This window comes from Rhineura floridana, chromosome 1, assembly GCF_030035675.1.
Source record: "Rhineura floridana isolate rRhiFlo1 chromosome 1, rRhiFlo1.hap2, whole genome shotgun sequence".
Lineage (NCBI taxonomy): Eukaryota > Metazoa > Chordata > Lepidosauria > Squamata > Rhineuridae > Rhineura > Rhineura floridana.
The window spans coordinates 303,727,029-303,749,049 of record NC_084480.1 but is presented as its reverse complement, the minus strand read 5'-3'; the positions used below and the strand labels follow the sequence as shown (position 1 = coordinate 303,749,049).

Genomic DNA, 22,021 nt, shown 5'->3' with positions numbered 1-22,021 from the left:
AGTCGTCCTCATCTGAGGAGTCCTCTGACGGGGCCATGACACTATCCCCCGCCCCACAACCAACCCTCCGCCTCCTGCCGGGGCCCGGCTTATCCGGGTAGCACTGGTGGAAGCACCGGACCAGACAAGGGGCATGCACCTGCGCTGCATCTTCCCATGAACGTTCCTCAGGGCCGTACCCCTGCCAGTCTATGAGGTACTGGAGGCGGCCCTGATGCCTCCGCGAGTCCAGGATCTGCGCCACTTCGAATTCCTCTTCCCCGTTGACTTGTATCGGCGGCGGGGGCGGCGGTTTACTACTCAAGGGGTGAGGCGGGAGAGCGGGAGTTAGCAGTGATCTATGGAAGACAGGGTGAATGCGGAAGGAGGCAGGGAGTTGGAGCCGGAACGCCACCGGGTTAATTTGCTGGGTGATCCGGAAGGGACCTGCATTCCGAGCCTCCAGCTTGTGAGACGGCCGTTGCGAACGCAGGAATTTGGTCGAGAGCCATACCCGGTCCCCTACCTTCAGCGGCGGGCCTGGTTGGCGGTGGCGATCAGCAAAGCGCTTATACGTGTCCTTGGCCTGCTCCAGCTGCTCCTTCAGGACTGCCTGCAGGGCTTGCAACTCCTGCAGCATGACATCCGCAGCGGGGACCGGCGACAGGGGTCGCACTGAGGGGAAGAATCGGGGGTGGTAGCCGTAAGAGGCAAAGAACGGGGTCTGGCGCGTGGAGGCATGCACGGAGTTGTTATATGCGAACTCCGCCAGCGGTAACAGATCCACCCAATTGTCCTGTTGGAAGCAGGTGTAACACCGCAGGTATTGTTCGACGGTGGCGTTGGTACGTTCTGTTTGTCCATCTGATTGAGGGTGGTGGGCGGAGGATAAGTGGATCTGGACGTTCAGGGCCCGAAACAGGGCCTGCCAGAACCGGGCGGTGAACTGGGCTCCTCGGTCAGAGATCAGGTGGTCGGGGAGGCCGTGTAACCGGAAAACCTGGGTCAAGAACAGTTGCGCAGTTTCTGGGGCAGAGGGTAGGCCGGCACAGGGGAGGAAACGGGCCATCTTGGTGAACAGGTCTACGACTACGAGGATGGTGGTCATTCCACGGGAGGCCGGTAAGTCCGTGATAAAATCCAGGGAGACCGAGCGCCAGGGCCATGGGGGGGTAGGCAGTGGGAGCAGGAGCCCCAGGGGCTTGCTGGGGTGGCTCTTGGCTCGCTGGCAGGTATCACAGGCCGCTACATAGTCCTTGACATCCGCTTGGACCCGGGGCCACCAGAAATCCCGTAGGACCAGGTGGAGGGTTTTATACATTCCAAAATGCCCTGCCGGCTGGCTGTCATGGCAGAGGTGGAGCACCTCTCCCCGCAGAGCTCCCGGGGGAACGTACAACCAGTTCCGGTGATACAAGAGGCCCTGCTGCAAGGAAAAGGGGCTGTCCCAGGCGGGCATCCCCGACTGGAGCTCTCGCTGCTGGGCCAGGGCGTAGGGGTCCTTTTGCTGCTGTTCCTGCACCCGGTCCAGGAGGGGTTGTGGCTGGTGGGTAGCGGCGAAGTTCTCTGGGCGAAGAATTGGGCAAAGGGGGCGATCGACCTGCTCAGCTCGGTATTCTGGCTTGCGAGAGAGCGCATCTGCTAGGGTGTTTCGGCGGCCAGGGAGGTAGGTGACCGTGAACTGAAACCAGGAGAAAAACAGGGACCACCGGATCTGGCGTTGGTTCAGCCGTCGGGCGCTTTGCAGGTGCTCCAGGTTTCAGTGGTCTGTTCGTACCTGGACCGGATGGCGTGCCCCTTCCAGGAGATGACGCCAGGTCTCAAAGGCTACTTTGATGGCCAGTAACTCCTTCTCCCAAATGGTGTAGTTCTGTTCCGAAGCGCTGAGTTTCTGGGAATGGAACGCACAGGGGAGCAGGGACTGCTTGCTGCCCACCGGCTGAAGTAGGACCGCTGCCACTGCTTTATCCGATGCATCGGCCTCCACTATGTAAGGTCGGGTAGGGTCGGGTTGCTGGAGGATGGGTTCAGATGTAAAGGCGTGTTGGAGGCGCCGGAAGGCCTGGTGAGCAGCCTCAGTCCAAACAAACTTCTCTTTGCCTCGAAGCAGGTCTGATATGGGCGTGGTGAGTTCGGAGAAGTGGGAGATGAACCGGCGGTAATAGTTGGCGAAGCCCAAGAAGCGCTGCACATCTTTGGGGCTTCGCGGAGCTGCCCAGTGGAGGATGGTCTCAATTTTGGCGGGGTCCATATGGATACCTGAGGGCGAGATCCGATGGCCTAGGAAATCCACGGTCATGAGGTCAAAGGCGCATTTTTCGAGCTTGGCGAAGAGGCGGTGCTCCCGCAGGCGCTGCAGCACCGCTCAAACGTGCTCCTTATGTTCCTAGGGGTTCCGCGATTAGATCAGGATGTCATCCAAGTAGATCACCAGGAAGCGGTCCAGGAGGTCCCGGAAGATGTCGTTCATGAAGTGCTGGAAGATGGCAGGGGCGTTGCACAAGCCAAACGGCATCACGGTGTACTCAAAGTGCCCATAACGGGTGCGGAAGGCCGTCTTCCACTCATCGCCCTTCCGCATACGCACCAGGTTGTAGGCCCCTCTCAGGTCTAGTTTGGTGAAAATGCGAGCGCCCCGCAGCCGCTCTAACAGTTCTGGGATCAAGGGCAGAGGGTAGCGATTCCGAACTGTAATCTGGTTGAGGGCGCAGTAGTCATTGCACAGCCGGAGTTCCCCACATTTCTTTTTGACAAAGAGGACAGGGGCGGCTGCAGGGGACGTGGAAGGGCGAATGAACCCTCGGCGCAGGTTCTTGTCGAGGAACTCTCTGAGGGCTGCCAGTTCGGGTTCTGACAGGGAATAAAGCCGGCCCATGGGAATCTTGGCTCCGGGAAGCAGGTCAATGGGACAGTCGTAAGGACGATGGGGCGGCAACTGGTCTGCCTCTTGCTTCCCAAACACATCCGCGAACTCCTGGTACTGTTCCGGTAAGGCCTCGGGCACGGAGCTTGCCTCCTGGGTCATCAGGATGCACTCCTTCGGCCTCCAGCAGTTGGCTTGGCAATAGGGGGATCCGAGGGTCAGTCGGCCCGTGGACCACTGGATGATGGGGTCATGCCGCTGGAGCCATGCCAGGCCCAGCACAACCGGGAAGTGGGGTGCGGCAGCCAGGTAGAACTGGAGGCTTTCCTCATGCTCCCCCAGGGCCATGTCGAGCGGCACTGTCTCCTGTACTACAGGGCCCGAGGCGAGAAGCCGGCCATCAATAGTCTCCACCAGGAGGGGGCGGTGAATGGGTTGACTAGGAACCCGGTGGAGCTTGGCAAAGGACACGTCCATAAAATTGCTGGTGGATCCTGAGTCCAGCATGGCGGGTACTTGTAGGGTCCCCCTTCCGGGGACTGTCAGTGCGATCAACACGGTCAGATGCTTGGGCGGTGAGGAACTGAGGTGGCAGGCCCCTTGAACCATGAGGGTGCCCCGGCTCAGGGGCCTGTGAAGGCCGGGGCATGGGCGTTTCCCGAGGCAGGGGCTGTGGGTCGTTTCACGGAACACTGGGCTGCAAAATGTCCCGGGGTCCCGCAATACAGGCAGAGGCCCTGTTGCCGGCGTCGCAGCTTTTCAGCCGCAGAGAGACGTGGCCGAGCCCCTCCCAGCTGCATCGGTTCTGCCGGGGGTGTAGGGTCCTTGCCGACAGGCTCCAAGGGCCCAGCCACTGGGGCTGATGCTCTGTAGACTGGCCAGGGTCGGTTGGCAGCACGCCTGCTTTCCAGCCTCCCGTCAATCTGGAGACACAGGCGTATGAGGGCTTGCAGGGTTCCAGGGCGCTCCACCCTAGCTAGCTCATCCAGGAGCTCATCCGACAGCCCCTCCTGAAACTGGTCCATGAGAGCGGCTTCGTTCCAGCCCAGGGTTTGTTGCAATAGACGAAAGTCTGTTAAATATTCCCCCAAGGGGCGTTGGCCTTGCCGCAGCCTGCGTATCCGGCAGTTGGCTGTGGCAGATTGGACTGGGTCCTCGAACATAGCCTTCAGTTCTCTGGTGAAGGCGGCTAGGTCGTTGAGCACGGGGCTCTGCTCGAGGAGCAGGGGCGTGGCCCATCTAGCTGCCGCCCCGGTGCAGAGGTTAATCAAGAATCCCACCCGGGTCTTATCATCTGGGAAGGCCTCTGGGCGTAACTCCATGAAGAGCTGGGCCTGGGCCAAGAAGGCTGAGAGCTGGTCGGAAGCCCCAGTAAATTTCTCTGGGAGAGTCACAGGGCACTTGGCTCTCCCTGTAGGGAGAGGGGGTGGGGCTGCTGCTAGCTGGGTTTGCAAGCCTTGGACGGCCAACAGCAGCTGGTCTACTTGTGAGCGCAGGAGCAAGTTTTCCTGCTGGAGTTGCTCCATGGTCAGCACTACCCCCACTCCTTTGTTGCCTGCTTTGTTTGGGCTGACTGCAAACTGTCAGCTCTACACTGCATCAGCAGTGTCAGGGGGGGCTGGAAATTCCTGGGTCTTTGGCAGGGAAGGAAAGTCCTTAGCCAGCAGTCGGGTTGTAAATCTGCCAGGCCTATCCGAAGCGTACTTGCCGAGTCAGAAGTCCAGAAGCGAGGTCAGTGGAGGTCCGGGATCAATTGCCAAGGAGGTCAGTCAAAGAGATGCTGTAGGGAAACTAGGTCTACACAAAGCCACGCCTGATGTTGCAGTCAGCAACAAGCTGCAGCCAAGGTGTGCCTTATAAAGAGCAGGATGGACAGCAGGTGTGAGCCCTCAGCGTTTGGGCCTTAAGGAGACAGGCCTGCCTCTCTTCTGCCTGACCTTCTGCTGTCTACATTCTGCAGGTGAGGGGGGAGTATCCTGTTCACTGTCTGTGTCTGGCTGCAGGGCCTCTGCTGTCCCTGGGGTGCTCTGCAGCTGAGGGGCAGAAGGAGCTGGATTCTCAGGAGGCTTCTATGTGTCTCCTCCTGCTCCTGGGTCTGCTGCTGTTACTCCCGAGTCGTCCTCATCTGAGGAGTCCTCTGACGGGGCCATGACAGGTAGGAGCAGCCAGTGCAGCAGAGGAGGTGGCGGTGATGTGCCACTGCTGACCAGGACAAGGGGTAGTGAGGCCTGGGGAGCCCAGCACACTGGTGGGCCACTCTGGCGCCCTGCTGGCACACCCACACAGCCCTGATCTTCTGGCTATATCCTGCCTTATCCCATTAAGTGGCAGCAGTGCTATTGCCTGGAGAGTGGTGGTGGTGCAGAATGGCACCATCATGCTACCTGCGTCTGTCTTAGCACTAGCAGAATGTTCAACTACTGTTTAGTTCCCTTTGCTTTTCCACGCTCAAATGGAAGAGCTTCTAATGAGCTGCTAATTGCCATGTAATTAAGATTCTACACCTGAAGGCAAGGTATTATTCATTCTGCATCATATTACACAATGCCTTGTTTTCTTCTGTTGTTGTTGTTATGTGCCTTCAAGTCGACTACGACTTACGGCGAGCCTATGAATCAGCGACCTCCAAGAGCATCTGTCATGAACCACTCTGTTCAGATCTTGTAAATTCAGGTCTGTGGCTTTCTTGATGGGATCAATCCATCTCTTGTTTGGCCTTCCTCTTTTTCTACTCCCTTCTGTTTTTCCCAGCATTATTGCCTTTTCTAGTGAATCATGTCTTCTCATGATGTGTCCAAAGGATGATAACCATATTTTCATCATTTTAGCTTCTAGTGACAGTTCTGGTTTAATTTGTTCTAACACCCAATTATTGGTCTTTTTCGCAGTTCATGGTATGCGCAAAGCTCTCCTCCAGCACCACATTTCAAATGAGTTGATTTTTCTCTTATCCACCTTTTTCACTGTCCAGCTTTCACATCCATACATAGAGATCGGGAATACCATGGTCTGAATGACCCTGACTTTGGTGTTCAGGGATACGTCATTGCATTTGAGGACTTTTTCTAGATCTCTCACAGCTGCCCTCCCCAGTCCTAGCCTTCCTCTGATTTCTTGACTATTGTCTCTACTTTGCTTAATAACCGTGCCGAGGTATTGATAATCCTTGATAAGTTCAGTGTCCTCATTGTCAACTGTAAAGTTACATGAATCTTCTGTTGTCATTACTTTAGTCTTTTTGACGTTCAGCTGTAGTCCTGCTTTTGTGCTTTCCTCTTTAACTTTCATCAGCATTCGTTTCAAGTCATTACTGGTTTCTGCTAAGAGTATGGTATCGTCTGCATATTTTAAATTATTGATGTTTCTCCCTCCATTTTTCACACCTTCATCTGGTCCAATCCCACTTTCTATATGATATCTTCTGCGTATAGATTAAATAAATAGGGTGAGAAAATACACCCGTCTCACACCCTTTCCCATGGGGAACCAATCGGTTTCCCCATATTCTGTCCTACAGTAGCCTTTTGTCCGGAGTATAGCTGGCGCATCAGGACAATCAGATGCTGTGGCACCCCCATTTCTTTTAAAGCATTCCATAGTTTTTCATGATCTACACAGTCAAAGGCTTTGCTGTAGTCTATAAAGCACAGGGTGATTTTCTCCTGAAATTCCTTGCTCCGTTCCATTATCCAACGTATGTTTGCGATATGATCTCTGGTGCCTCTTCCCTTTCTAAATCCAGCTTGGACGTCTGGCATTTCTTGCTCCATATATGGTAAGAGCCTTTGTTGTAGAATCTGGAGCATTACTTTAATTGCATGGGATATTAAGGCAATAGTTCGATAATTACTGCATTCTCTGGAAGCCCCTTTCTTTGGAATTGGGATGTATATTGAACCCTTCCAGTCTGGGGGCCATTGTTTAGTTTTCCATATTTCTTGACAGATTTTTGTCAAAATTTGGACAGATTCAGTCTCAGTAGCTTGTAGCAACTGTATTGGTATGTCATCTATTCCTGGTGATTTGTTTCTTCCAAGAATTTTAAGAGCAGCTTTCACCTCACATTCTAAAATTTCTGGTTCATCATATGGTTCCTCCGTGAATGAATCTGTCATCCTGGCACCTCTTTTATACAGTTCTTCAGTGTATTGCTACCATCTTCCTTTTAATTCATCTCGGTCATTCAGTGTTTTCCCTGTTGATTATTCAACATCCCTACTCTTGGTTTAAATTTCCCTTTCATTTCTCTAATCTTTTGGAACAGGGCTCTTGTCTTCCCTTTTTGTTGTCCTCTTCTATTTCTATACAATAACTATTGTAATAGTTCTCTTTGTCCCTACGTACTAGTCGCTGTATTGCAGTTAGGGTTTTGACCGTATTTCTATCTCCTTTTGCTTTTGCTTTCCTTCTCCCTTTAACCATTTTCAGAGTTTCATCCATCATCCATTGAGGTCTTTCTGTCTTTTTAACTAGAGGTATTGTCTTTTTGCATTCTTCCCTGATAACGTCTCTGACTTCACTCCATAGTTCTTCTGGTTCTTTGTCAACTAAGTTTAAAACCTCAAACCTGTTCCTTATTTGATCTTTATATTCTTCTGGGATGTTATTTAAATTGTATTTTGGCATTATGATAGCTTTGTTGTTCATTGTTGATCATTCATTACTACTGATGAAATCATCACAACACAGACATTGTGAAGAAAATACAACTGTTGTACCTCACACGTGAGGAAGCCTCTAACTTATGACCTGGGTTAGAAGGAGGCAAACTTGATACCATCTTCTTGCTTCCCAGAACGAGCCCATAATTGGCAGATTCTCTCTCTGCGGCCTTTCTTCTTACAGGCATGACATTCAGCAAACCAGGCATCCATTGTTTATGTCGCTCACTACAACTTCAGCAAGTGCAGGGATTACTTGGCATACATGAGCAAGTGAAAGACATTAGCAGAATGCACATAACAAACGTCTCACACATCATGGGATGGTGCTTCAGCTGTCCTTTTCTTGGACACCAACACAGTTAAAATGGGTCAGGGAGGAAATGTTGGGTTTCTTCATTACATACTGTGCAGATGAGATAATTACAAAGCCCAGGTGATCACACCATTCGTCGAGGTTCTGGGGCTTAGTGGCATGGTCTGCAATGCGTTAACTGGTCTCACTTTTTTAAAAAAATGTGCAGAATAACAGACTTGGGCTTCAAATATTTCCGCCCCACAAGCAGGAAGACTGCAGGTTTCTGTGATGGATTTCCTATCTTCCTGGCTTTTTGGCATAAAGGTCTCTTGTTGGCTGCCATCAAAGGCTTCGATATGGCCCAACACAGTCATCTTAGCCATATTGTTTAATTACAGTCAAAAACACAGTCTGTCCTTAGAATGCTGTTCTTACAGTCCCATGGCTCCCTCTACAACAGACACACTCAACTATGCAAAAAGATGCAGTGTGCTGTGGGAACAAGAGAGGCAATAGGAGACACTCCTGTGCCAAGGAAAAACTGTTTATTTCTAACAAAACTCTCAGGAAGATCCAGACAAAAAACTCTGTCAGGTGCCATCAAAAATATTTACCTCAGCCCTTCTTTTGCATCTAGCTCATTCCTATGTCCTTAACGCCACATCAATAGTTTACTGCCAAAAAGCGGTGTGTACACTGACTGAGTCCATGTGATGCAAACAAGGAAGCAAGTTAGAAGACTCTTCTCAGTATCTATAAAGATATAGATAACACACCCAAAGCACCTGTACATGTCCACATTGGTTGTGTAAAAATGGGTTTTCCTTCCTCGTCGGTTAATACAGGAACCAAGCAGCCTAATGGCAGAGAAATGGAGCAATCTCTCCTTCCTCCACCCACCTTTCCCCACCTGCTATTTCCCCTGTCGCCACAGTCCAGGTTTTCCCAGACTGAGGTTCGTTGCTGCATGTTGCATCGTTGGCCATCTGGGAATTACGTTGCGCTGCACTTTGCTTGTGCTGACTGATCACCTTGTTTGAAATTGGACATTAGGTGTTTAGCATATTGGGCTGGAAACGAGCAATACTGTTCTTGTTTTCTTTTGCTTTGTTTTTAGAGCTGAAGGCGATTTTGAAAAGAGGATTGCTGCTTGTGACTGAACTGGTTTTGCAAGGTTTTGTACCTTTTTCCCCAACCTGCAAAACCTGCTTGACCATAGGTGACAAGACAAATGAAGTGCGTGTGTGCTATGCTCTACCTGCACCGTCAAAGGCAGTCTGCCTCTGAATATCAGTTACCGGGAATCGCAAGTGGGGAGAGTGGTGTTGCAGGCAGGTCCTGCTTGTGAGCTTCCCATAATGCTTGAACACAGGTCCAAGCTGTCTCTACACACATACAAGTGTTTCCGTAAAACAGTGTACGCTTCCTGATTTGTACACGTCAGCTGTTGTGTAAATCGTACACTGGTTTAATGTAATGTGTGAACACCCCTGTAGGCATCTGGCTGGCCACTGTGAGGACAGGATGCTGGACTGGTTGGGTCTTTGGCCTGAGCTGGAAGGGCTCTTATGTTCTTGCAGTCCAAACATCTGGAGGGCACCAGATTGATGAACGTTGGTGAATGCCAGCTTTGGCCAAGGTGGTGCCCTCTAGATACTGAGCTCCTATGGGGAAGAAGGGCAGGATATAAATAAATAAAGCAAATACTGTTGGGCTCCAGCTCCCATCGTACCTGACCACTGGCCATGCTGGCTGGGGCTGATGGGAGTTGGAGTCAATATCTGGAGGGCACTTTGTTGGGCACTGCCACTGTACATTGTAAGTAGTGATGGCTGTTTCTTTTTAAAATCTCTCGCCTGCCATCTAGCCTTAAATGGGCTCGTGCAACCTTCCCCCAGCTTGGTGCCCTCCAGCTACTTTGGACCACAGCTGCCATCAGACCCAGCCAGCATATTAGCACCTGCTTGGGGACAGCTGGGCTAGACCTTCACCAAAAAGCAAAGGTTACTTTGTTGGCTTCCTTCCGCTTTCTCTTTATCCACCTGCATGCACCAACGTAGTGTAGCTCTGGGTAATTCTTTACATAGCAACAAGGTGTGCAATCAGAACACGTTTTTGTAACCTGGGAATATATAAATTGCACATATGGTATTGTGGAAGGATGGTATCAGCAGCTGCCAGTGGAGGCACCATGACTGAAAGACACAAGGGGAGGTTTCGTAATCAAATATTTGGAAACACGGGGGTGAAAACTATAAGGTGGCTGGGCTCATCATCAACAACCTACATCCCTGGCAGCTCCTGGAGTTCTAGGAAGACCTATCATTGCTGATGCACTCCAAGTGTGCTCTCCTTCGCAACTGAAACTTGATTTTAGTACTTTTTTTAATTCCAGCCACATCTTCAAAGGAAGATTTTTCAATTCAAAAGATTGTTGAACTCAAAAAAGTACCAAATTCCAGCCACAGCTGTAAAGGAAGAATTAGGAGCACACTCTTAAGCATTGGTGTGTGCCCCTGATTCTTCCACTCTAAGCATTGGCATGTGAGCCCAATTCTTCTTTTTGCAACTACAGCTTGAACTTTCCTGTGCCAGACATCGTATGGCAGAAGTGGGAAAGGTAGGCGTGATTTGCGCAAACCAGGCTGGTGGGCCTAATTAGGCCCACAGGCTGGAAGTTCCCCATCACTGTGCTAGGTAGTCCTCTGATGGTGGAGAGCCACGCCAGAAGGCCCTTTTGTGTGGCTGGGGGATTCGGCATCAGTACAGGTCCTGCCAGTCACTTAACGTCCTCTGCATTGCTAGTTTTCCAAAGCATGTCAGGTTTTGTTTGCAAAATGGCCAGGGGATACAAAAGAGTTTCCACACAGAAGTCCCCTTTAAATTGTTTTCCACAGTGTGGGTGTCTTGAGGCGCAAGCCATTCATTTTGGCTCAGTAGCTCACCATGCAAATAATGGGATTTCCTCCACGCTGGCTTTAGTGGCATGGAGACAGAATCCTCTCCCTGCTGCCTCCCAATAAGGCTTACCTATTGCCCACAGAACAGGGAGCCACCAGACAGAAGAACCCAAAGTGGCCTCCACAATGTGGCTGTTCCTTGTGCACCAAGCCTAAGAAATGTGTGTCTCTTGGTTTTCTCCAGGGATGATATGCAGAAAGCCAGCAGATCCCATTGACTGGCTGCCTCTGGTGCTCGGGTTGCTCGCTCTGCTGAAACAGTTTCACTCGCGGTACACTGAGCAGTTTCTGGCCCTGATTGGCCAGTTTGTTCAGTCAACGATGGAGCAGTGTACAAGGTACTCTTTCTGCTAAGCCAGGGTAGCCAACGTGGTGCTCTTCAGATGTTATTAAGCTACAACTCCCATCCTCCCTGACCCTTTGCCATAGTGGCTGGGGCTGATAGGAGTTGTAGTCCAAAACAGCTGGAAGTTTCCCCTCCCCACCTCCCGTTGGCTGCCCCTGCACGAAGCAATTCTATGAGTTGCCTTGTATCATTAGCATGGGTTGTTCTCTAAGGTGAAAATCTCAGGGGATGGGCCGTAAATGACTTCTGATCTTTTAGAAGGGTTTAAGTAACACCGTTGTCCAAGTGAAAGATATTTTAGTACAGGCTTTTAATCCATTTCCAGGAGTAAGGCCACATCCACACCGTGCACTTAAACCGGCATTATGCCACTTTAACAGTCATTCTTTATTTTATTTATTTATTGAATTTATATCCCCCCCTTCCTCTCGAAGGAGCCCAGGGTGGCAAACATAAGAACCAAACAATTTAACGGGGGGAGGGTTTTAAAGCATTCTACATCATGATGAAAACATTTTAAACACAATTACAATTAAAAATATTCTAAACATTCTAAAACACAGTTAAAACATTGTAAAAACACTCTTAAAATATTCTAAAAACACAGTTAAAAACATTCTTCCACCAGTGATCTTTAAGTTGCCAGGAGTGGTTCTCTTCAGTCATCAAATACCTGGGTAAACAGGAATCTTTTCAAATTCCTTCTGAAAGTCAAAAGTGATGGAGACAGACACACCTAATTGGAGAAGGCATTCTGCAAACAGGGAGCCACCATTGAGAAGGCCCTGTCAGGGCTCAACACCAGCCGAGCAGCGCTCAGTGGTGGCACAACCAACAAGGCCTTCATGACCTCACCTAAATCATCTTGGGAACTGTAATTTGGAAAGAGTGCTGAGAATTGTTAGGAAACCCCTATTCCACTCACAGAGCTACAGTTCCCAGAGTAGTTTAATCAGTCTATGTTTTGTTTTATGCTGTACCCAAAAATGTGTGACCACCTAAGGACCCTCTCTGTTGCTTCTGAATGATGCCTCAAGGTTTCAGTTTTGTGTCTTATCCATAGCCAGAAGGTCCAAGAAATGCCAGCAGATGTAGTGGGTGCCTTGCTCTTCTTGGAAGATTATGTCCGCTATACAAAGCTACCACAAAGGGTGAGTAAAGAGCTTTGTGTTATTGGAGAATAAAAGGGAAATGATGACTGGCCAAACTCACAAAGCACATAGAAAACCTTGGAATAATTTTCTGCCGCACGTCCAGACGTTATGTATGTGGGGAGATATGATAGTACTCTTCAAGTACTTGAAAGGTTGCCACACAGAGGAGGGCCAGGATCTCTTCTCAGACATCCCAGAGTGCAGGACATGGAATAATGGGCTTATGCTGCAGCAAGCCAGATTTCAACGCAACATCAAGAAAAACTTCCAGTTAGAGCAGTAAGATAATGGAACCAATGACCTAGAGAGGTGGTGGGCTCTCCAACACAGCAGCCCTTCAAAAGGCAGCTGGACAGCCATCTGTTGAATATAGTTTAACTTGGATTCCTGCACTAAGTAGGGGGTTGGATCTGGTAACCTTATAGGCCCCTTCCAACTCTACTATGCCTTGCTCTGTTTGAAATTATCCTTACTTTTTCATATACACTGTTCCTCTGTCACCTGAGTTGGAGAGCTTGTTTCCTGCAGAATTTTTAACCAGTATGTTGGGTCTTTCCTCCAGGTTGTTGAAGCCCATGTGCCTAGTTTCATGTTTGATGAGTTCCGAACAGTTATGTGAACTCCAAGAGAAATACAATGGCCCTAGCTGGAAATACTAAACGAGAAGAGGAAATGGGCAAAGGAAAATAGCACTTCAGAACTGGCTTTAATTTTTGACTTGCGGAAATATATTTATAGCTGCACTAATTTACTTTAATGGTTTGATACTAAACCAGACTTCCCTGAACTGTTTTCCTCCAGCTGCAACTCCCATCAGCCCCAGCCAGCATGGCTGATGAGAATTGTAGTCCAAAAGAGCTAGAGATGGCCAGATTGGGGAAGGCTGCACTAAGCCATGTTAAGTAAGCCTGTTTAAAAATCATGCCATAATGCTCAGCTGATTATTTTACACACACAATGTGTATTTTGTACTTTAACCTGTAATGTTGTGTGCACAATTCCTGTAAGTACAAAAATCATTCATTGTGTGTAGCAATTAAAAGAATGGTGTTGAAATGAGAGTTTGTGGTGCGAAGATCCTGAATAGTTGGCACCAGTCTCAAAGCTGTCCTATGTCAAAATAATGTCCTGGGTCTCTTGATACTGAACATTTAACCATAGTTTGTTTTCCTTGACCATAGTTGTGAGATTCAAATATGTAAAACATGGTTAAGAATCAGCTGCTGCAGAACAGGATGTGAAACTACAGTTTTGAAGTGCATCAGTCAGATGGTGTTCCATTGATATCCCACCTTTCCTCCAAGGAGATCAAGGTGGCTACATGGGTCCCCTCTGCCTCCCAGCCTCCATTTTAGCTGCTCAACAACCCTGTGAAGTAGGTTAGGCTGAGAGATGGTGACTGACCTAAGATCACCCTGTGAGCTTCATGCCGATTTGAACCCAGGTCTCCCAGGGTTTTATTTATTATTTATTTATTTGATTTATATCCCTCCCTTCCTCCCAGTAGGAGCCCAGGGTTTTTTTCTTTTTAAACCACAGTTCTGGGGCACATTCTAGCCAGTGAAACAAGCAAGCACCACAGTAGATTCCATGATGGAAGAAATGTGGGATGGAAGAACGTGTAGAATGTTCTGAAAACAAAAAAGGTGTTTTAATGTTTGTGGGTTGTTTATTGAAGCAGTATTTTAAAAACTGAACTAAGACAATAAAAACTTATGTGCAGGCTTCATTCAGTGACAGTGTAATCCTAACTATGCCTACACAGAATTAAATCCTATTGAATTCAATGAGACGGACTTCCAGGTAAATGAGATTAAGGCCAGTTGAATTAATTAGGTGTCATTGGATTAGACGAAATCTGTATGTATCATTAGGATAATAAGACTATAGCCTGAGACTAATACTGTCTTCTTCATCACCACCACCCCAGTTTCTTTGAGGAAAGCCATATGTTTTACAGTCATGGAGGCTGTGACCCAAGTCAGATCTTAAAATGAACCGAGGAAACAAGCTTACAGCTGCATGAGAAGTCAAGGGATTTACAGCTCTGTGCTGTAAAATTGCCTTATAGCGCCTCTGCTGCCACAGGCCGCCTCGACTACTGAACGGCCCAGTGCCATAGCGCCTTCTTCCCTGGCACAAAGTTATTTAAATTAAATTTAAGAAAAGGATCCCAGTATTTATACCAGGGGATGAAAAACAGAGACAGGGACTGTTAATGAATAGAACACGTTTAGATTTTATCTTATAGTAGAGGCAAACTTCACATAGAGATAGAAAATGTCAAAGGGACAGATAACAGTAGCTTTTTTTGTTAACAAATTCAACTGCCCTTTCTTTGTTTCATTAGCTTTTTATTGACATTTAACACAGTATCCTTTGTCAAAATAAGCATTTTAGCTATCATCATTCTGAACAGTTAATAGTGGTCCCTGTAAACATCTAGCTCTTTGAGAAACTTCATTTGTATACAGAAATCATACATAGTTTATATGCACACCCACACCCACACTTATATTCATTGCTGTATAACTAAAAACAAAATCATTCCAAATAGTGTAATTTTGGCACAAGAAACCCTTAAAAACTAGCAGTAGAATCTGCAGGTATGCCTGAGCTGGCATTACATAGCTAGCCCGCATTTACTGTAGGAATCAAAACCCAACAATAAACCAATTCTCACTGAGGTAAACCTGTGGGTGGGCTATTCGATTCAATGTTTCTCCATATTTAAAAACAACATGAATCTGTGAACATAAACTAGCTTCTAGCTTAACCTTCATCCTGATATGCTAGGTTTCTATGTGCAGGGAGGGTTGGTTTATCTGTTGTATGGAAAAGCCTTCAGTCACATCAGTTCCCATCTCCAGTCTTAAATGGTACAGCCAAGACACAGGGTTACCTCCTCAATGAGAACAAAGCCAGTGATGCCTGGATATCTCCTCTCCTGCACTGACAAGGTTTCGTGCACTACAGAGTTTTGTGAAACATTTTGCTGTGGGCCTAGGAGCCAGAGGGATAGGGGAGCTCAACAAGCACCAGGTCAGGGATTGTTATTTGCACTCCCTCGCTTCTGGAGAGCAGCTATACGAATTCCCTCTCTCTGTCCATGGATTAGGATGATCTTCACTTAAATGTCACCTCCTTATTTCATGAAATTATTATGTATGTGCTCACAAACTTGGGGTCCCCAATGCAGGGAGATCTCACATCAACAATGTGCATCAAGCAGGCTCTCTATATGTAGGAAAAGATACAACTGAAAATCATAGAACAAAGCCTGCTCCTTTATTAAAAATAGGTGATTTTTAGGAATAGAACCATCCCATATGCACAAGAGTAGAAGGGGAGGGAGGAAACGGGGAGTCTAGAGTATTCCTCTTCCTGCAGCTTTGTCTCTCTGACTTCAATAGATGAGGTACTTTATTTCAGAGTATATGAGTGGAAATATGACAGAGCAAGCCCGGTACATCACGGCAACACTGCTGAAAATTGCCCGCGGCTTGGTGATCCAGGACTCTGACTTGAAGCAGAAATACATGGCATAGAATGCAATGGCAAAGAAGTGGCCAATCAGGACGGCAGGCTTAGGTGATAAGCTGTAGGGGAGGATTGAAGGGGGGGGAGAAACAGTGAGAAAAGTGACTTGCCCCATGAACAAGACACTAGAATTTGCAAAACAATTCTCCATTGAAAGAGTTGGATCGCAAAGTCTCTGGCAAGGCAACCCGTGACTTCCCCAACCCCATCTCTGAACTTTCCCATGGAAGGTAGGAGCAGCCAGTGCAGCAGAGGAGGTGGCGGTGATGTGCCACTGCTGACCAGGACAAGGGGTAGTGAGGCCTGGGGAGCCCAGCACACTGGTGGGCCACTCTGGCGCCCTGCTGGCACACCCACACAGCCCTGATCTCCTGGCTATATCCTGCCTTATCCCATTAAGTGGCAGCAGTGCTATTGCCTGGAGAGTGGTGGTGGTGGTGCAGAATGGCACCATCATGCTACCTGCGTCTGTCTTAGCACTAGCAGAATGTTCAACTACTGTTTAGTTCCCTTTGCTTTTCCACGCTCAAATGGAAGAGCTTCTAATGAGCTGCTAATTGCCATGTAATTAAGATTCTACACCTGAAGGCAAGGTATTATTAATTCTGCATCATATTACACAATGCCTTGTTTTCCTTTAGAGGCTTAAAAGGCAAGGGATTCCAGTTCAGTGATAAAGAGCAAATACTTTGCCTGCAGAAGATCCCAGGTTCAAACCCTGCACCTCTAGTTAAAAGGAAAGCAGAGCTCTGAAGGAAGGCAGCCGAAAGCTCTGCTCACGGCCGGAGTTCGATTCCAACGGAAGGAGGAAGTCGAATCTCCGGTAAAAGGGGCTGAGGTCCACTCAGCCTTCCATCCATCCGTGGTCAGTAAAATGAGTACCCGGCTTATGCTGGAGAGTAACGAAAGACTGGGAAAGAACTGGCAATCCCACCCCATATATATGGTCTGCCTTGTAAATTTCGCAAGACGTCACCCTAAGAGTCAGAAGCAACTCGCACTATAAGTGCGGGGACACCTTTAACTTTTACAAACATTACCTAGTATCAGTCATTCCATCCAGAGGGTTATTATAAGAACTTTAACTTTAAGAAATGGTGCTGAAGATGGCATTTTCCCCTCTTCCTTTCCCATCCCTTTTTCCTTTTCAGATGGTATGCTTGAGGGCAGTTTTTTGGCTTTTAGTGATCAAAAAGACTCCCCCAGTGTGGCTTACAGACTGAAAAGTGGGGTAAATACACTTTAAAGGAATGAACAAAAAAGAAATAATCACATAGCAGGTGTGAAAGAGCTCTCTCTGCTTGACACCCTGCAGAGCTGCTGCTCCAAAAGAGAAGAGAATACTAGTCTGGATGGACCAATAGTCTCACTTGAGATAAGGCAGCTTCTTGTGTTCCTAAATAAAAACAAATATTTGGCACATGGCTTAGCTTGTTAACTGAGCAGAACTCTGTGGCACTCTTGTCAGTTTGATGCCCAGCCCCTCCACCCCTCACTCAGTGGAGAGTAGGGTTGCCAGACTCAGGGCCTGAGAATGATTCTGTATCCTTAAGAGAAGAGAAAATTCAGCCAAGTGCAGGCTTTCTTGCAACACTGTAATGGGAAAAACCACAAGGTGAAATCCTCCCTTCCCCCTACACAACTTTTAAAGATACAGAAGACCTCTTGGAGGCTGGGCCTGGCAACCAAGAGGTTCCAGTCACGTGGAAAACTGGTAGAAAGTATTATTAAAGCTAGATTAACTAAGCACATAGAAGAACAAGTCTTGCTGAAGCAGAGCCAGCATGGCTTCTGCAAGGGAAAGTCCTGTCTCAGTAACCGATCAGAATTCTTTGAGAGTGTCAACAAGCATATAGATAGAGGTGATCCAGCGGACATAGTGTACTTAGACTTTCAAAAAGCGTTTGACAAGGTACCTCATCAAAGACTTCTGAGGAAGCTTAGCAGTCACAGAATAAGAGGAGAGGTCCTCTTGTGGATAAGGAATTGGTTAAGAAGCAGAAAGCAGTGAGTAGGAATAAATGGACAGTTCTCCCAATGAAGGGCTGTAGAAAGTGGAGTCCCTCAAGGATCGGTATTGGGACCTGTACTTTTCAACTTGTTCATTAATGACCTAGAATTAGGAGTGAGCAGTGAAGTGGCCAAGTTTGCTGACGACACTAAATTGTTCAGGATTGCTAAAACAAAAAGGGATTGCGAAGAGCTCCAGAAAGACCTCTCCAAACTGAGTGAATGGGTGGAAAAATGGCAAATGCAATTCAATATAAACAAGTGTAAAATCATGCATATTGGAGCAAAAAATCTGAATTTCACATATACGCTCATGGGGTCTGAACTGGCGGTGACCGACCAGGAGAGAGACCTCGGGGTCGTAGTGGACAGCACGATGAAAATGTCGACCCAGTGTGCGGCAGCTGTTGAAAAGGCAAATCCCACGCTAGGGATAATTAGGAAAGGTACTGAAAATAAAACAGCTGATATCATAATGCCGTTATATAAATCTATGGTGCGGCCGCATTTGGAATACTGTGTACAGTTCTGGTCGCCACATCTCAGAAAGGGTATTATAGAGTTGGAAAAGGTTCAGAAGAGGGCAACCAGAATGATCAAGGGGATGGAGCGACTCCCTTACGAGGAAAGGTTGCAGCATTTGGGGCTTTTTAGTTTAGAGAAAAGGCAGGTCAGAGGAGACATGATAGAAGTGTATAAAATTATGCATGGCAGTGAGAACGTGGATAGAGAAAAGTTTTTCTCTCTCATAATACTAGAACTTGTGGACATTCAAAGCAGCTGAATGTTGGAAGATTCAGGACAGACAAAAGGAAGTACTTCTTTACCCAGCCCATAGTTAAACTATGGAATTTGCTCCCACAAGATGCAGTAATGGCCACCAGCTTGGATGGCTTTAAAAGAAGATTAGACAAATTCATGGAGGACAGGGGTATCAATGGCTACTAGCCATGATGGCTATGCTCTGCCACCCTAGTCAGAAGCAGTATGTTTCTGAAAACCAGTTGCCGGAAGCCTCAGGAGGGGAGAGTGTTCTTGCACTCAGGTCCTGCTTGCGGGCTTCCCCCAGGCACCTGGTTGGCCACTGTGAGAACAGGATGCTGGACTAGATGGGCCACTGGCCTGATCCAGCAGGCTCTTCTTATGTTCTTCTGTATCTTTAAAAGTTGTGCAGGGAGAAGGGAGTATTTCACCTTGTGGTTTTTCCCATTACAGTGTTGCAAGAAAACCTGCACTTGGCTGAATTTTCTCTTAAAGATACAGAATCATTCTCAGGCCCTGGGCCTGGCAACCCTAGTGGAGACTGCTCTTTTGGGATGAATGGGGTGTTGCTCCACCAATATCAGTCTGACCCCGGGCAACCCCCCAGCTGCCTGTCTTCTAATTTACAACCAGTCCAGGAGGGTTGCTCTGGCAGTCAGCTTCCTCCTCAGTCTCAGTGTTGCCCCTTCTAGAAGTCAGCAGGGAGGAGGATGGGGATAGAACTAGAATGAGTAAGCTCTGACTGCACATGTTGTTGGGCTCCCTGCCTTCCGCCTACCGGTTCAAATGGGCATCAACCACCACTGCCTTTGCTGCCCAAGTGAGTTCACTGAAGGTCTCTTCCACAGGGTTTCCAAACCCCCAAAGTGAGTCCTACTCCCAGTGACGACTTGAGTAAGGGCTTTATAAATGTTTTCCCAACTTACACAGACAGTAATCCAACTGGACCAGATGCACACTTGCCACCAAGCTTGAAGTAAAGGAGACAGGCTTGCCTTAACCGATACAGAGAATCTGTCAAACAATAAAAAGGGAAACTGCTTTACAAAAAAGCCACTCAAAGTAAGAGTGAAACAAGTTGTTTAAATGAAGAATAATCGTACAGTGTACATGGCAGCACACAGTAGTTTCTAATCCCCCTCCCTCACCCCAGGTTAAATCTAATCCCCCTCCCTCACCCCAGGTTAAATCTAATCCCCCTCCCTCACCCCAGGTTAAATCTAATCCCCCTCCCTCACCCCAGGTTAAATTTAAAAATAATTGTCACCATGCTAAACTTTCCCTGATTGTTCTTATTTCTTTATTATATACTGCTTAATGCCAAAATAGGCTTCTAAGTAGTTTCCAAATATAAAAAAATAATTTCGCAAACATTAAAATATAAATATTCATTATTAACATACACAATAAAACAATCCCATTAAAACACAGCAGTTTAAACATGAGAATATCAGATCATGAGATCAAGGAAATGCCAGTGTCAACAGGGACATCTCCAAAAGTCATCAGAAAGCCAATACAGGTGGGCTTCTCATATTTCAACAAAGAGTGCATAACACTGCTAACCTAACACGAAAAAGACAGTCTTGGTGCCACCACAAACTAATAATCATTAGGCCATGGCAAGTCTAACTGACTTATGCCTTATGCCAGAGCTTGCCAACTGGGCACCTACAGGTGCTTCGATGGTGGCCCAGACTCTGAGCTTTCTTTTTTAAAAAAGAAAGTCTCTAGCCCTACCAGAAACTTATGAAGCAAAAGGTGTAGGTGCCCTTCTAAGCAATTTCTAGGAAATGAGCCAGCCTGGCTGGGCCTGCCTGTCAGTGTTTTAAGTGAATGTACGAAGTCAGAGTTGTAATTGATAAGTGAGCTCTTTGGACACCAGACAATAGGAATCCCTGGGGTCCTAAAGAGCTTCTGTTCCCGACGTGAGGGCATTTTTCCTGCCTCTGTCTTATTTTCTAGCAGTCCTTGAAATCTCCATAGGCTGTCCTTCATTTTTTCCTAGCAACCCTAGAAGTTATTTTCTACAAATTCTACTACATGATAAGTGTAGGTGGGTGTTAAAGAATCCCCTTGACAAACGTAAAATGTGAAATCTTTGTAAAGAGGCTTAAGCATGTCCCCCGCTGTGCAGGAGCTGATGTCCGGGCACCTATTTTGAAAAAAAGAATACACACTGATGATGTTTTATACTCGGGCACTATGTTGTTTCTAATGGAAATGATAACAATAAAAGAAATAAATTGCCAGGGGGAAAAAACCACGGTACAGTTAACTTGAAGTACAATGGTATACATGTCTACTTCAGAAGTAAGTCTCTTTGTGATTACTTCCAGGTAAGTGGCTGCAGGATGGCAGCCTGTGCTTTGGGTTAGGATTGGCATTCGGAAAACAAGGTCCTTGTGCCTTTAACAGCTGCATCTCCACAATCAGGACTAGCATGACACAGACTTCCCACGGGAAACATGAGGTTGTCCAGGGCAGCAGCAGCAATGACTGTATTCTCTCTAATTTTGTGTTAAGCCATTGCCTCCATGGCAGCCATGTGACATTATGCCCTCCAAAGCACTCTCTCAATATCCAAGGTGTGCTCACTGGTCCAAAAAGGTTGCCGACCCATGTCTTATGCTAACTCTACCATGGCAAAAGTAGTAGTGTGAGAATCAGGTCCAAGTGCCTTGCAGAATGGTTCTAGGCTGCACCTGCAATCTATAAAGCACTCAGTGACACTTAACAACTCGGTCCTAATACTTCATTCTCCCATTTATTTGCTTCACAACAAAATGCTAGCAGTGCACAATTTTTTTCACACTCCATCAGCAGCAATGATGTGGTGGTTGGCAAAGTCTTAACGCCGAGCACATGTTAAGATTGCCATAAGAATACTGTTAAACATGGCATCCCTGTTGGGAATCCCCCACCCCAAGGCCTATAGCATTTTAGAATGGTTTCTGTGCATCTGGTTGCCACCAAACAGTAGTGTAGTGGCAAATTCAGAAGTGCTGGGTTCCTTCATGATAGTCACAGCCACACCCCATTCTAAGATGATACAACCTCTAAGATTATGGAATAATCTGGACAGGCTTGAATACAGCTTTCTGCTTCTCTCTCACTGTCATCTTTTGACTGTCCTTTCTCACTGTCAGAGATATTGCTTGAATTACTGAGTTCAGTGTCTACACGTTTGTCTCCTGCTGCTACTGAACTGCTTGATGATGTAGATGGGATGCTATCACAACTGTCACTCTGCACAGCTTCACTTTTTGAAGTGGGAACTAATAGGAACTCCTTTCAGTCTCATTGGCTCCAATCAGCAGCAAACAACAAGGAAGCAAGTTAGAAGACTCTTCTCAGTGGCTAACACCCCCAAAGCACCTTTTCATGCTGGTTGGCTCATTGGACGTTGGAGACATTGGGACCTAGCTCCTAAAAAAGTAAGGGATCC

General features: G+C 47.4%; 2 protein-coding genes across 6 annotated transcripts in view; one reads left to right on the top strand and one right to left on the bottom strand.

Annotated features, from left to right (window-relative positions):
• The first annotated feature begins 4,750 nt into the window (after positions 1 to 4,750).
• LOC133375988 (WASH complex subunit 5-like) lies at positions 4,751 to 13,316 on the top strand. Its single transcript, XM_061607478.1, has 4 exons — positions 4,751 to 4,802; positions 10,946 to 11,099; positions 12,171 to 12,258; positions 12,824 to 13,316. Exons 2-4 carry the CDS (start codon positions 10,948 to 10,950, stop codon positions 12,878 to 12,880), a joined length of 297 nt encoding a protein of 98 aa, XP_061463462.1. The 5' UTR covers positions 4,751 to 4,802; positions 10,946 to 10,947; the 3' UTR covers positions 12,881 to 13,316.
• Positions 13,317 to 14,476: 1,160 nt separating this feature from the next.
• The window catches only part of LOC133375040 (squalene monooxygenase-like), a 62,285-nt gene continuing 54,740 nt past the window's right edge, over positions 14,477 to 22,021 (bottom strand). For all 5 annotated transcript variants that reach the window (XM_061606519.1, XM_061606510.1, XM_061606528.1 and 2 more), the window contains exons 10-11: positions 19,500 to 19,587; positions 14,477 to 15,860 (exon numbers count right to left, since the gene is read on the bottom strand). In XM_061606519.1, coding sequence (XP_061462503.1) covers positions 15,668 to 15,860; positions 19,500 to 19,587 — 281 coding nt within the window. In that variant the 3' untranslated portion in view covers positions 14,477 to 15,667. The remainder of the gene's footprint in view (positions 15,861 to 19,499; positions 19,588 to 22,021) is intronic.

What these genes read in the sequence shown, in the direction of transcription:
- LOC133375988 (XM_061607478.1), top strand. Translation starts at nt 10,948, where the DNA reads ATGATATGCAGAAAGCCAGCAGATCCCATTGACTGGCTGCCTCTGGTG. An exon ending in ACGATGGAGCAGTGTACAAG is followed by an intron (nt 11,100 to 12,170) that starts GTACTCTTTCTG and finishes TCTTATCCATAG; the next exon opens with CCAGAAGGTCCAAGAAATGC. An exon ending in ATACAAAGCTACCACAAAGG is followed by an intron (nt 12,259 to 12,823) that starts GTGAGTAAAGAG and finishes TCTTTCCTCCAG; the next exon opens with GTTGTTGAAGCCCATGTGCC.